The 10,252-nt window shown below is 42.5% G+C and overlaps 1 protein-coding gene across 1 annotated transcript in view; it reads left to right on the forward strand.

The window, feature by feature from the left end:
- LOC104532305 (YEATS domain-containing protein 2-like) overlaps window positions 1-10,000 on the forward strand; it is a gene marked incomplete at its 3' end in the record, with an annotated part of 22,660 nt that extends 12,660 nt beyond the window's left edge. The window contains exons 9-13 of the mRNA XM_010177484.2: window positions 646-832; window positions 2,499-2,738; window positions 4,644-4,802; window positions 7,192-7,295; window positions 9,893-10,000. Of these exons, the coding sequence (XP_010175786.2) occupies window positions 646-832; window positions 2,499-2,738; window positions 4,644-4,802; window positions 7,192-7,295; window positions 9,893-10,000 (798 nt within the window). The remainder of the gene's footprint in view (window positions 1-645; window positions 833-2,498; window positions 2,739-4,643; window positions 4,803-7,191; window positions 7,296-9,892) is intronic.
- Between the last annotated feature and the right edge of the window lie 252 nt (window positions 10,001-10,252).

Below are 10,252 nucleotides of genomic sequence, written 5' to 3' on the forward strand. Positions count from 1 at the left end.
TAAGTTTCTGCATCTGTCAAGATTCAGTATCTTCATGGAAAATGAACTGTTAAAATTTAAAATAAATTAATTAATAATTCATAGTTTGCTGTATCCCTAAAGTTTTTTTGTATTATTTTCCCCTTGTTGTACTGTAGCAAATGGGAGTCTTTATGGTGAGATTGCTTTACTTCAGCTTTTCAGTCTGTAGAGAAAATATTAATGTGAGATGTCTGCTGTGATTAAAGAACACTTTTGAAGAATAGATAATGTGGTGTGTTTCTCAAGGCCTTATCAAAAAACGCAGAAGAGGCAAGTTGCAATTTTGTGCCTGTCCCTGAGAGGGGGTATGCAGTCCTCTCCTCAGTGGGATGCTTGGAGCTGGGCTCTGCATTCCTTCCAGTGTTCACTATTGGAGTTTCTTCACGGACTGAGAGTTGTGCTATTTACCGTGGGGATTACATGTTGCAAGATTTTTGTCTTAGCTCAGGTGTTACTGGACCTCTGTGAAGTCTTCCTGAAATGAATGGAAATGTTATGCAGAGGTGGGGGAAGAAGAGAGAGAGGTTTCTAGACATTAAAGTAAAAAGGTGGAGTTGGTTTTCTTTTTTATGTCTTTACCTAGCTACCAAATATTAATGTCATCCTTTCTCCTATTTCTGGAAGGTAGTGGATGTGGAGCTACATAGGCATTCCCTTGGAGAGGAGTATCTCTTTTCCCCGTGTTCAGAGTCTGACCTTTCTGATGTTCCTACATCTTTACCACTGCCGTTGAGCATCCCAGCACCAGTCAAAGCTTCTTCGCCAATTAAACAGTTGCGGGACTCCAGCCCAGATGCTTCTGTGGACAAAGGTAAAACAAATGGGTGTTGGTGAAATCTGACTTCTTGGAACTTCAGCTCTTCCAGATATGTTCTTTTAATTGCTCTTGTACCTTAAAGATTGCCAGTGCTGACTGTTTGCTCACACCTCGGTGTAATCTGAAATATAATTCAAAAATTATGGTTGGTTTGTTTTTTTGCGTTTGGTTTGTTTTTTTCTTTTAATCTGGAGTTTGTTGAGCGGGCTCTGTTTTGTTAAACATAATGAATATCAAGCTTTATGCAGCAAATGCAGTTGGAAAAAAGGTTGTTTTGAATAACACTTGTAGTTTTGTTTTTGGCAGACTGTTTTCAGAGGTTTTTTAGGTTTCTGAATGTTTGGGGACTGTATATACATTTAAGGAATTGGTTTAGTGGTGTGTTCAGTTACCTCTATAGGTGTCTGACATTAATTGAGTGTGGGGGAACAAAAACAACATCACTGTGGTCTTGAAAATAGAGAGTAAAATAGATGTAGTGTATGTTTGTCTGAGGGATGGTCTGTGAATGTCATGGTCTCGTTCTCACCTTCCCCCTGTAAGATCAGGAAATGTAACGCCCGTTGCAATGGGGCAGCAGTTGATGCCTTAGGATCATTTGAATTGCCTGAAACAAGGTAGTGCTGGCCCCTTGGGCACACTTACAATTTTTATTTTGCGTGAAGTAGGAAAAATTGTGCCTCTGTTAGCATTTAGCTTTATTTTCTGAAATGTATGCTGCCAAGGCTGACATGACAGACCTTGGTTAACTGGACTGAGAAACAAGGGTGTCTTTCGTGGTTTGCATATTTTAGTGTGAGAAACTTGCTGGAAACAACAACTTTTATGTTTCAGAATACAGTTGCATGCCACATGGTCTGATGTCTTTCTTGGTTTATTCTGACACTCCTGTGTTCAAGGACTGGCTTTAAGCTGGTGTCTTGTACAGTGTGCTTTCTGGTAGGCAGTGTGATGCCACTGGCGGTGTCCTGGCTCAGCAAGAAGAATGTCTACTGTTTAAATGCAGTGTTTTCTTGTGGGCAAAAAAGGAGAAACACTACCAAATTTTAAATGCACAGACATTTTATTCAAACAGGAAGATACACAGCACTTTTAGGTGAGCAGTGCCACAACCAACAGGAAGGAAGTAAACCTGCTTCTTTCTTACACTGACAGGCAGTGGCTTCTCTCATCAACTCCAGGTTAATTGGTCTACTTCTACATCAGATAAGGTGGATTCCTTAACCCAGGTCAAAGGCAGTAGGTGGTCTCCTTGTGCTCTTACTCCAAAAAATGCACTGTGAGATTCTCTGCGAAGGAGATCCAGCCTTGGTCCTGTGGAGCCCTAACTGAGGACACTTGAAACTACCAGCAGCTTTTGGTCAGTGGAAGGGTTGTTCCAAGAAAATGTGTAGGAAGTGACTGATCGCCTGCTGCAGCTGAACAGGCTGTGCACGGTAGCATTTTATTCTACTATTCAGAGACAAACCCAACAGGCTTGCGCAGGAGGAACCCGCTACCCCACTTTCTCCCTGTTCAGCGCTGCCCACCAGTTGCTTTTCCTTCCTTCCTTTGAGAACGTGTTTGTTGTACCCGAGTTTTGTTCGTGTAGAGAAGCATAGTAAGGAATTAGATGTCTCAGCCTAAGAACTATTTCTCTTCTTTTCCCTGTTTTAATCAGGATTCCCTGGGAATGCTGAAACCGAAAGACATGCCACGTTTTATTCCCTGCCATCTTCGATAGAACGGACTCCCACCAAGTTAGCCACCCAGAAAGTTGCCTTTGGCTCTCATGGAAATTCAGCCTTTCAACCCATTGCAGCTAGCTGTAAAATAGTGCCTCAAGGTCAGAGTCCAAGCCCTGCAGAGTCACCAGGAAAATCCTTCCAGCCTATCACCATGAGTTGCAAGATTGTATCAGGTGAATGTTAGTTTACTTATCCCAGTGCTTCACCCTGGAAAACAAGAGAGTGAACCAGTTGGACTTGTTTTGTGTCCTTCCCCTGGTTTCCTGCCAATGTTTGAACATTGGCCAGTAGGAAATTCTAGAATTAGGAGCTAAATACACTTCTTAATGTTCAAGGAAAAAGAATACAAGTGTGAAATGCTTCACATCAGATGAAAAGCAGGATGAGTGCTATTCTCTCCCTGTTCTTGAATGCTTTTAAGTATGAAAAAGATAGTCTTTAACTGGCCTGCTACTCACAGAAAGGCACAGGCAAGACCACATCTCCCATGTGGGATATTTGTACGTGGGAAGAAGCCATTCTTCTCCCTCATGCTTTCAGACAGCTGAATTTTCTTCTTTCTTTAAGAAGAAAATTTTTTTCTGATTATTGGGCAAATAATTAGGTTCAACCTTGTAGTCTCAAATGGTCCCTCTTACACTTGCAGTATCTCCTCAGATGGAACAACTTTGGTCTTCCTCTTCCAAAAGTCCACCCTCTGTTGGATTAAATTGTCAGCTGACTGCTGTGAGCAATGTGATACTCTTTTGATAGCTTCCAAAGCAAACATGTTCAAGGTGCTGTTTACTCATTTCACTTTTAGTCCCTTCCCTCCCTGGGCATGATGCCATCCGCTGGATGATGTTTTTCATCAGAAAGTTTTAATGTACAGCTCACCATGTCACATGTTGTGAAGCTGAAAGATGACCTGTTAGCATCCCTTCATTTTCTGGTGTTCAGGGTAGGGAGGATGAAGCACCAGCTATCAGTATGTGTGATTTGTGAGGATCTACTCCTAGATAATTTTCCTCAAGTGTGTCTAGTTTGTTGGGGCTTTTTTTATTAAATTTTAATATTGTTCCTTGACATCTTAAAAATGTACGTGGCCTGATTTACATTTGAACCTATGCCAATTGCTTGCTTCTTTCTTAATATGCTCTTCTCCTGATCTTCTTTTCCCAAGGCTTCCCAGAAAGCAAGAATTACAGGGGCTGTCCTATCTTTCTTAAAATACTTGGACTGTTCTTTGTTGATCTGTTTCCCTGATAAGTGTTTTTATGAGGTTCTGCTGTCTGCTAAGAAGTGTCACCTCTTTCAGATTTCAAAAACAGTTTATAAGACATGAGGATTTTATTTGACCAGCATTTATGTTCCATTTTAATTGTCAGTCACTGCCAAGAGAGCAGATTAACAGGCAGTTGAAGCTCAGTGTGCTTGCTGCCATCTCTCTTCTCTGATCACTTCCTTGCCTGTCCTTTTCTCTGCGTTTCTTCTTTACCCTCTCCATGCAGCTTTTTTCTTCTCTAGCCTTTCTCTTTCCTTGTCCTGTTAACCAGAACTTTTAAATTTTACAGTTCACTTTCAAGGGCTTCTGCTGTAGTGAGAGCAGTGGAGACACAAGAGCATCCACACCTCTCTGATGGCTGCTGTATCGCACAGCCTTTTTATGTGAACTGCTCAGTTCCCAGCTCTGAATGCCGGTACCGTGGGCTTCACAGGGGAAAGAGAGTGCCTATCAGGGAGCTCAGCTCTCTTTCTTCGTCTCCTTGGGTGGACTGGTCCTGAGAGTGAGAATGATTTAGGTAACATCCCTCAAGATTCAGGAATGGACCAGATGGCTTCTCAAAGTCCTTTTGAACCCTATTTGTCCTGGTAGGCAGAGAATATCTGGGGTAGGTATGAGCCATAGTGCTTTACATGCCTTTTCCTTTCCTTCTGTCTCCTCTTTCCTTCTCCAAGTCCTGTGATACCACTCAGGCTGGGAAATGCATCCTCAAAAATGTTCCTTCTCTAAGCCATTTTTAAAAGTGCTACTTTTGCTGTATTTTAATATTCTTACAACATTTACAAGACAGAAGCATTGGACTTTTTTTCTTAAGGTTCTCCAATATCGACCCCTAGTCCATCTCCGCTACCTCGTACCCCAACCTCCACTCCGGTGCACATGAAGCAAGGCTCTGCTAGTTCAGTCATTAATAATCCATATATTATTGTGGACAAGCCTGGACAGATGGTTGGAGCAACAGCCACAAGCACAGGTGTGTAGTGTGGTCACAGAAGGCAGTGACTTAGTCTTACCCATTCAAGTTTATTCTCCCTTTAAAATGATTAGTATAATAACAGTATTTCAGCTTACGAAGATGAAAAAGTACTTTGCAAAGAAAGCGGGAGGTTTTGCTGGTTTGCACAACTGGCCAAGGGTATCGCAGACTTTAACATGACTTCCTTTGGGAAACCACACATAGTGTAATGCCAAATTGAATTCACAGATAGCTCTTCAATGAGAGCTTGTTCTTTGCAGGCAAAAGGGAGGGTGAGGAAGTGATGTAGACTGTGGTGCACAGAGATTTAGACAGAAAGTGCATAGGTGGTTGGGTGAGAACTGTATCACGGATGTGGTCAGAAAGCATGGAGAGCTTGCAGTGACTTGCAGATCAGTCTTACATCCCGGTGTACAATGCTCTAGATGTTTTGAAATGTGTAGAGCCAGGTTATCAGGAGAACAGCTATGCTGGTGGTTGTTACTGCTCTCAACTTCTAGTTGGTCTCATTCTAGCCAGTTTGGATTCCTCTAACTGGATTCCCTCTGTGCTTCAGTGGAGACATAAACCTGGGGTCAGGGGGGAGGGCTGAACTGCAGGAGACAGGTGATGAGTATGGGAGTCAACCAGTAATCTTTGTGGTGGGGTGGGAGGAGGGGTCACTCAAAAGTCATTTATTTGTTGTGATTTCTGGCCAAGAACTGCTGTCTATTTAAAAACACGCTTGTTTGTGTATGTGTGTGCTTGCCAGCATCTCAGAAGGATGCTCAGAGCCATGTGGTGAACTGCAGCATCCATGTAACACACAAAGTGTTTGGGTATGATTGGAAAGTGCAAAAATTATCTTAGTAATAGCTCCTTCTTTTATTTGAGGGAACACAGCTGTCATGTTAATTTTAACTTAACCACAGAGAGAACTGGGGGGGGGAAATAGTCATAGATTAATTTTTTAACGTGTGTTCTGGGACTTTCTTGGTGACCCTGAAGCTGTTTCACCAATAGATTTTTGGTTGGTTAGTTGGTTAGGGATTTTCTGCCTTTTTCTTCTGTTTCTTCTTTACCTCCAGCCTGACTGTCTACTCTGCATATGTGGTTTATCATGGGTTGGGTAACTTTTGTGTTCTCCTAGTAGAGATTTGTACGTGGAAGATAGGATCTGTAGATGCACCAGATAGCTTGGACATAAAAGTTTTAACGCCATTAGAGGCGCAGTTTCCCACCACCTTAGTGTGGAAGAAACTGCCTGCAGCCTCTCCCTCCCCTGCAGTCCTGCTGTTTCCCTCGTGTCCTGCACGAATTGAATCAGATCAGTGACAGAGCAGAATATTAACACCCTGCACTCCCCAAATTGAGCTGTGTTGTCAGATAGCCTCTTCACCAGACCCTGTATGAGGGAGCAAGAGGGAATGTGGAACTGGCTTTTTGGCAACAGCAGCCAGGCTGGATTGAGTGTAATGTGATACTTCAGACAAAGTCACTGGGCCCGTTTTTGATAAGACAGCAGGTCATATTTTAAGAGAGAGGTGAGATCTTTATGCTCTGTGAAAGCCAGCCTTCCCAAACCCCATTATTTCAAGAAATGGCTGCTCATTTACTTGTAAATTTAATGCAACTGTATGAGAGACTATTACTGTGTTTTCATGAGTGTAATCCATGGCCCCGATATCTCTTGAACAAACAAAACTAACAAACCAAGCCAACAGCAGTTAAAATACTGCTGCTGAGCAAGTGTTGTGTGCACACTGATAATGCAGGGTAAGTTTACCACTGAACGCCCATCCATCTCAAGGGGTCAGGAGAATGCTGTGACACATGTATCTGTATGTTAATTTTGCAAGAGCATTCTTCTGCAGACAGAGGACCCTGTCATCATTCCTTATTTCTGTTTCTTTCTTTACCCTACTCACTCTGTTCCTTCCTCTTGTTACTCCTTGCTTTGTCTCCTTCCTTTCCTGGCCTTCCTTTTCCTCCCCTCTCCAGACTCTTCCAGGCTTTCCCCCGGAGGCCAGTGTAGGTTCAGAGGGCTTCTGGGCAATGGAGGACCTTACATCTGCAGCAGCAAGTTCTGACTGGCAGCTCATTTACTGTCCTAATTTCACATATTTGCACCGCTAGCTGATATCCTCAGCTGCCCAGGAAGGTGCCTGACCATTTGCTTGCAGCAAACGGAGCTCTGGGTGGAGAGTACTACTCTGGGGCACAGGCTCTGCAGGTGGAAATTTGGTAGTGGATTTTTTTCATGCCCATGCCAACTCCCACTGATGTACCTCATGAAGAATACAGAGGCAAAATGAAATGCCATGTTTCTTGTTAGAAGAGGTTTCATGTGTTCAGTGGCACTGCTCCCCAGCTCTCACCCGACATCTGCTTTATTCCCAATACGCAGGGAGCCCAACCAGCAAACTGACCAGTGTTTGTCAGGCCTCTCACGGAACTGGATCTCCTGTATCAAAGACCCATGGGAGCAGTTTTGTCACCTCAGCTGTCAAGGTAATGTTCTCATTAGGCGCATACTTTCCATTTAAAATCCAGCTTCCTATTAAATAAGGCTTTTTAGTATTATAAATTTTGCATTTCAGGCAAGTTCTTGTGGTTGTCATTTCATGTGAAGGTTTACTGTGTGTAACAGATGGAGCCATATGAGAACATGGCAGTTATACAAGTTGATAGTGTCACTTCGTGCAGCTCCAATTAGACTTGCCTACACCTCTGTTAAAGGCACTGCTCTTTTGCTTTTCTACAAGGAAATCCATGGAGTGCATAGCTCTAAAAATGTCTTATCTTTCAAAAAAGCTCTTCTGTAGCTGACTTTTATCTTCTTCACTTTGTTAGTGACAGTATGTGATTAAATCAGAGGTGCCTACCTCAAAACCTTCACTCTATTCATTATTTTTGCACAGCAGCTGCTCCTAGCAGCTCATTTAGTGGTTTTACAACTGGCTGAATTTAGAAAAATGTTTGTGCAAACAGTGTAGTAACCAAATGTGTAAACAAACAGTGATAAGTAGGGTTCGTGCTTCTGATCTGCAAAGCCCAAAAGGTACAGAGCTGAACTGTCTCATGTAAAATCTCTCCCACATCTTGTGCTAGGAAGGATATTTCTGGCAGGGAAGAGGCATCAGTGAGGCTCTTCCTGAAAGCAGCTGGTGGGTGTGCTGCTGAAAACAGGAGCGTTTCCCTGTCTCCAAGTTGCAAGAATATTAATGCAGGATATGGAGCAGGGAAGGAAGGCTTGCCAGTCAGCCTGCAGAGAGAAGATCACTTAACATTTGGAACTGAAGTGCTTCCTGTGTCTGTTAGGGAAAAGTGTTGAAGATTGCTGTCTGAAGCAGTTAGTTTGGAGTAGCTTTTTAAGTGTCAGGTGTGCAGGTAGTTATTTAGCTTTTAAGAGCCTGTCTGCTCAGATGGATTTCACTTAACTATGTTGAAAGCCATTCATTAGTCTTGATTTTCCACTGATTTGGGACAATTCTTTCTGAAAAGTTTTCAATGAGTCACAGTAGGCAGGTGTCATTAGTAACAGTTGAATTCTGTAGTTCCGGGGCAAAGTTAAAATCTGAAGATATTTTAAATCTATATATGTATAAATCATAGCTCTGTAAACAGAAATGTATTTTGAATTTTGTCTTCTGGTTAGTGGAAAAGCTGTAATTTTGTGGTCTCTTTAAAGAGGAGGAAGTGTCTGATAGTTCAGTGTGATGCTACAGATTGTGCTTAACTCACCACTTTTCATCTCTTCACTATGTGTTAGTTTTCTCCGTATTTTTTTAATGACTTAAGGCTGTGTTTCTTCAGTAATTTTAAAATGACTGATATGCAGGCTGCTGTTGAGAGGACTAGACTAGTCCTCTAGCCTTGTCTTCTCACCCCCCCGTTTGCTAGCGGTTGTGCAGCAATGTGGTGAACCAGAGCAGGCAACCAGTCCGGTTGAAAACTGCTCTGTTTTCAGCCAGCTGTGTCAGTACAAGGAAGATGGCAGGAGTACTAGGTTAGAGTCTGAGGGCTTACTTTCTGGTTACAATCCAACCCAAGGATGGGCGAATTAAGTGTGAAACCATGGCTTTGGAGTTCACATTGATTGTAAAAGAGTACAGTTATTTTACTTAAACACAACAGAATGGCAACATACTTCCTCAAATGCCTTTGACTTCTCTCTGCCAGCCTGAGATCTAGAAATGCCAGGCACATGATTTTGCAGGTGTGGAAATATTTTTTTACTCCACTTAGTTATGTAGCCTCACTGTTTCTGCCTGGAAAGACTGTGTGCCATCACATCTTTCTAGTTTCAGGAGAGCAAAAATGCACCTGAGGGAATTTTGCTTGCAGACTTAAATTGAACTTTCTTTTTTTTCCCCTCCTTGTTTCTTTTTAGACTGTCTTCTCTCTCCGAGATTGCGTATAGAATCACAAAATGGTTGAGGTTGTCAGGGACCTCTGGAGATCATCCAGTGCAACTCCCCTGCGCAAAGCAGGGTGAAATAGAGCAGATTGCTCAAGAACGTATTCAGTTGGGCTTTGAGTATCTCCAAGGCTGGAGAATCCACAGTGTCTCTGGGCAGCCTGTTCCAGTGTTTGATCACCATTAAATTTAAAAAAAAAAAAAAAGTAAAAAAGTTTTTCTTATAGTTGAACAGAATTTCTGTGTTTCAATTTGTGCTCACTGACTCTTGGCCTTTCACTGGACACTATTGAGTGTTGTCTGGCTTGATCTACTGTACACCTTCCCATCAGGTATTTATACGCATTGGTAAGATCCCCCCCTTCACCTGCTTGAATTTTACAGTGCTGAAATGCTTTGTATAAAAAGCTGGTCAGGGAACATGAGTTGATTTTTCATCTGTATATGATAGGGTTAGAAACAGTTACTGCTGTTGGAGATGTTACTTTCCAAATAGGATTTGCTTTGTAGGTTGTATTAAGTATGTTACACTCCTTTCACTTAAGTGTTGACTGACTTTGGAAATGTCTTATTTGTACAGGTAATTTGGCCTGCCCAGATGGTCCATGCTACCCTTTATTAGCAATCACTTTTATTTCTTGTATTGGATGTTTCACTGATTTTTCGTGCTGTGTCTTCGTATTCGCAGCAGGAGGATTCTCTGTTTGCCACCATGCCACCCCTTTGTCCCATTGGGAGTCATTCCAAGGTGCAAAGCCCCAAATCGGTCACTGGAGGACTTGGAGCTTTTACAAAGGTATTCCTCTTGGCTTTTGTGCCAGGACAAGGAGCCCAATAGTGCCATTTCATGCTGACTTGTGTCACAAACCATGTAACTTCCAGTGCTTGTAAAACTGTTGCTGGAACCAGTGTGTCTTGCTGCCAAGAGCTCTCTAGCACCTCTCAAAAATGTATCTTGTTTTTTCTTTCCCTGTGGCTCTGCTGTACCTATGATCTTTTTATCTCCTCATTCATCCGTTCACAGAATCACAGAATGTCAGGGACTGGA

The sequence above is a fragment of the Antrostomus carolinensis genome, unplaced genomic scaffold, assembly GCF_000700745.2.
Source record: "Antrostomus carolinensis isolate BGI_N321 unplaced genomic scaffold, ASM70074v2 scaffold28771, whole genome shotgun sequence".
Classification (NCBI taxonomy): domain Eukaryota; kingdom Metazoa; phylum Chordata; class Aves; order Caprimulgiformes; family Caprimulgidae; genus Antrostomus; species Antrostomus carolinensis.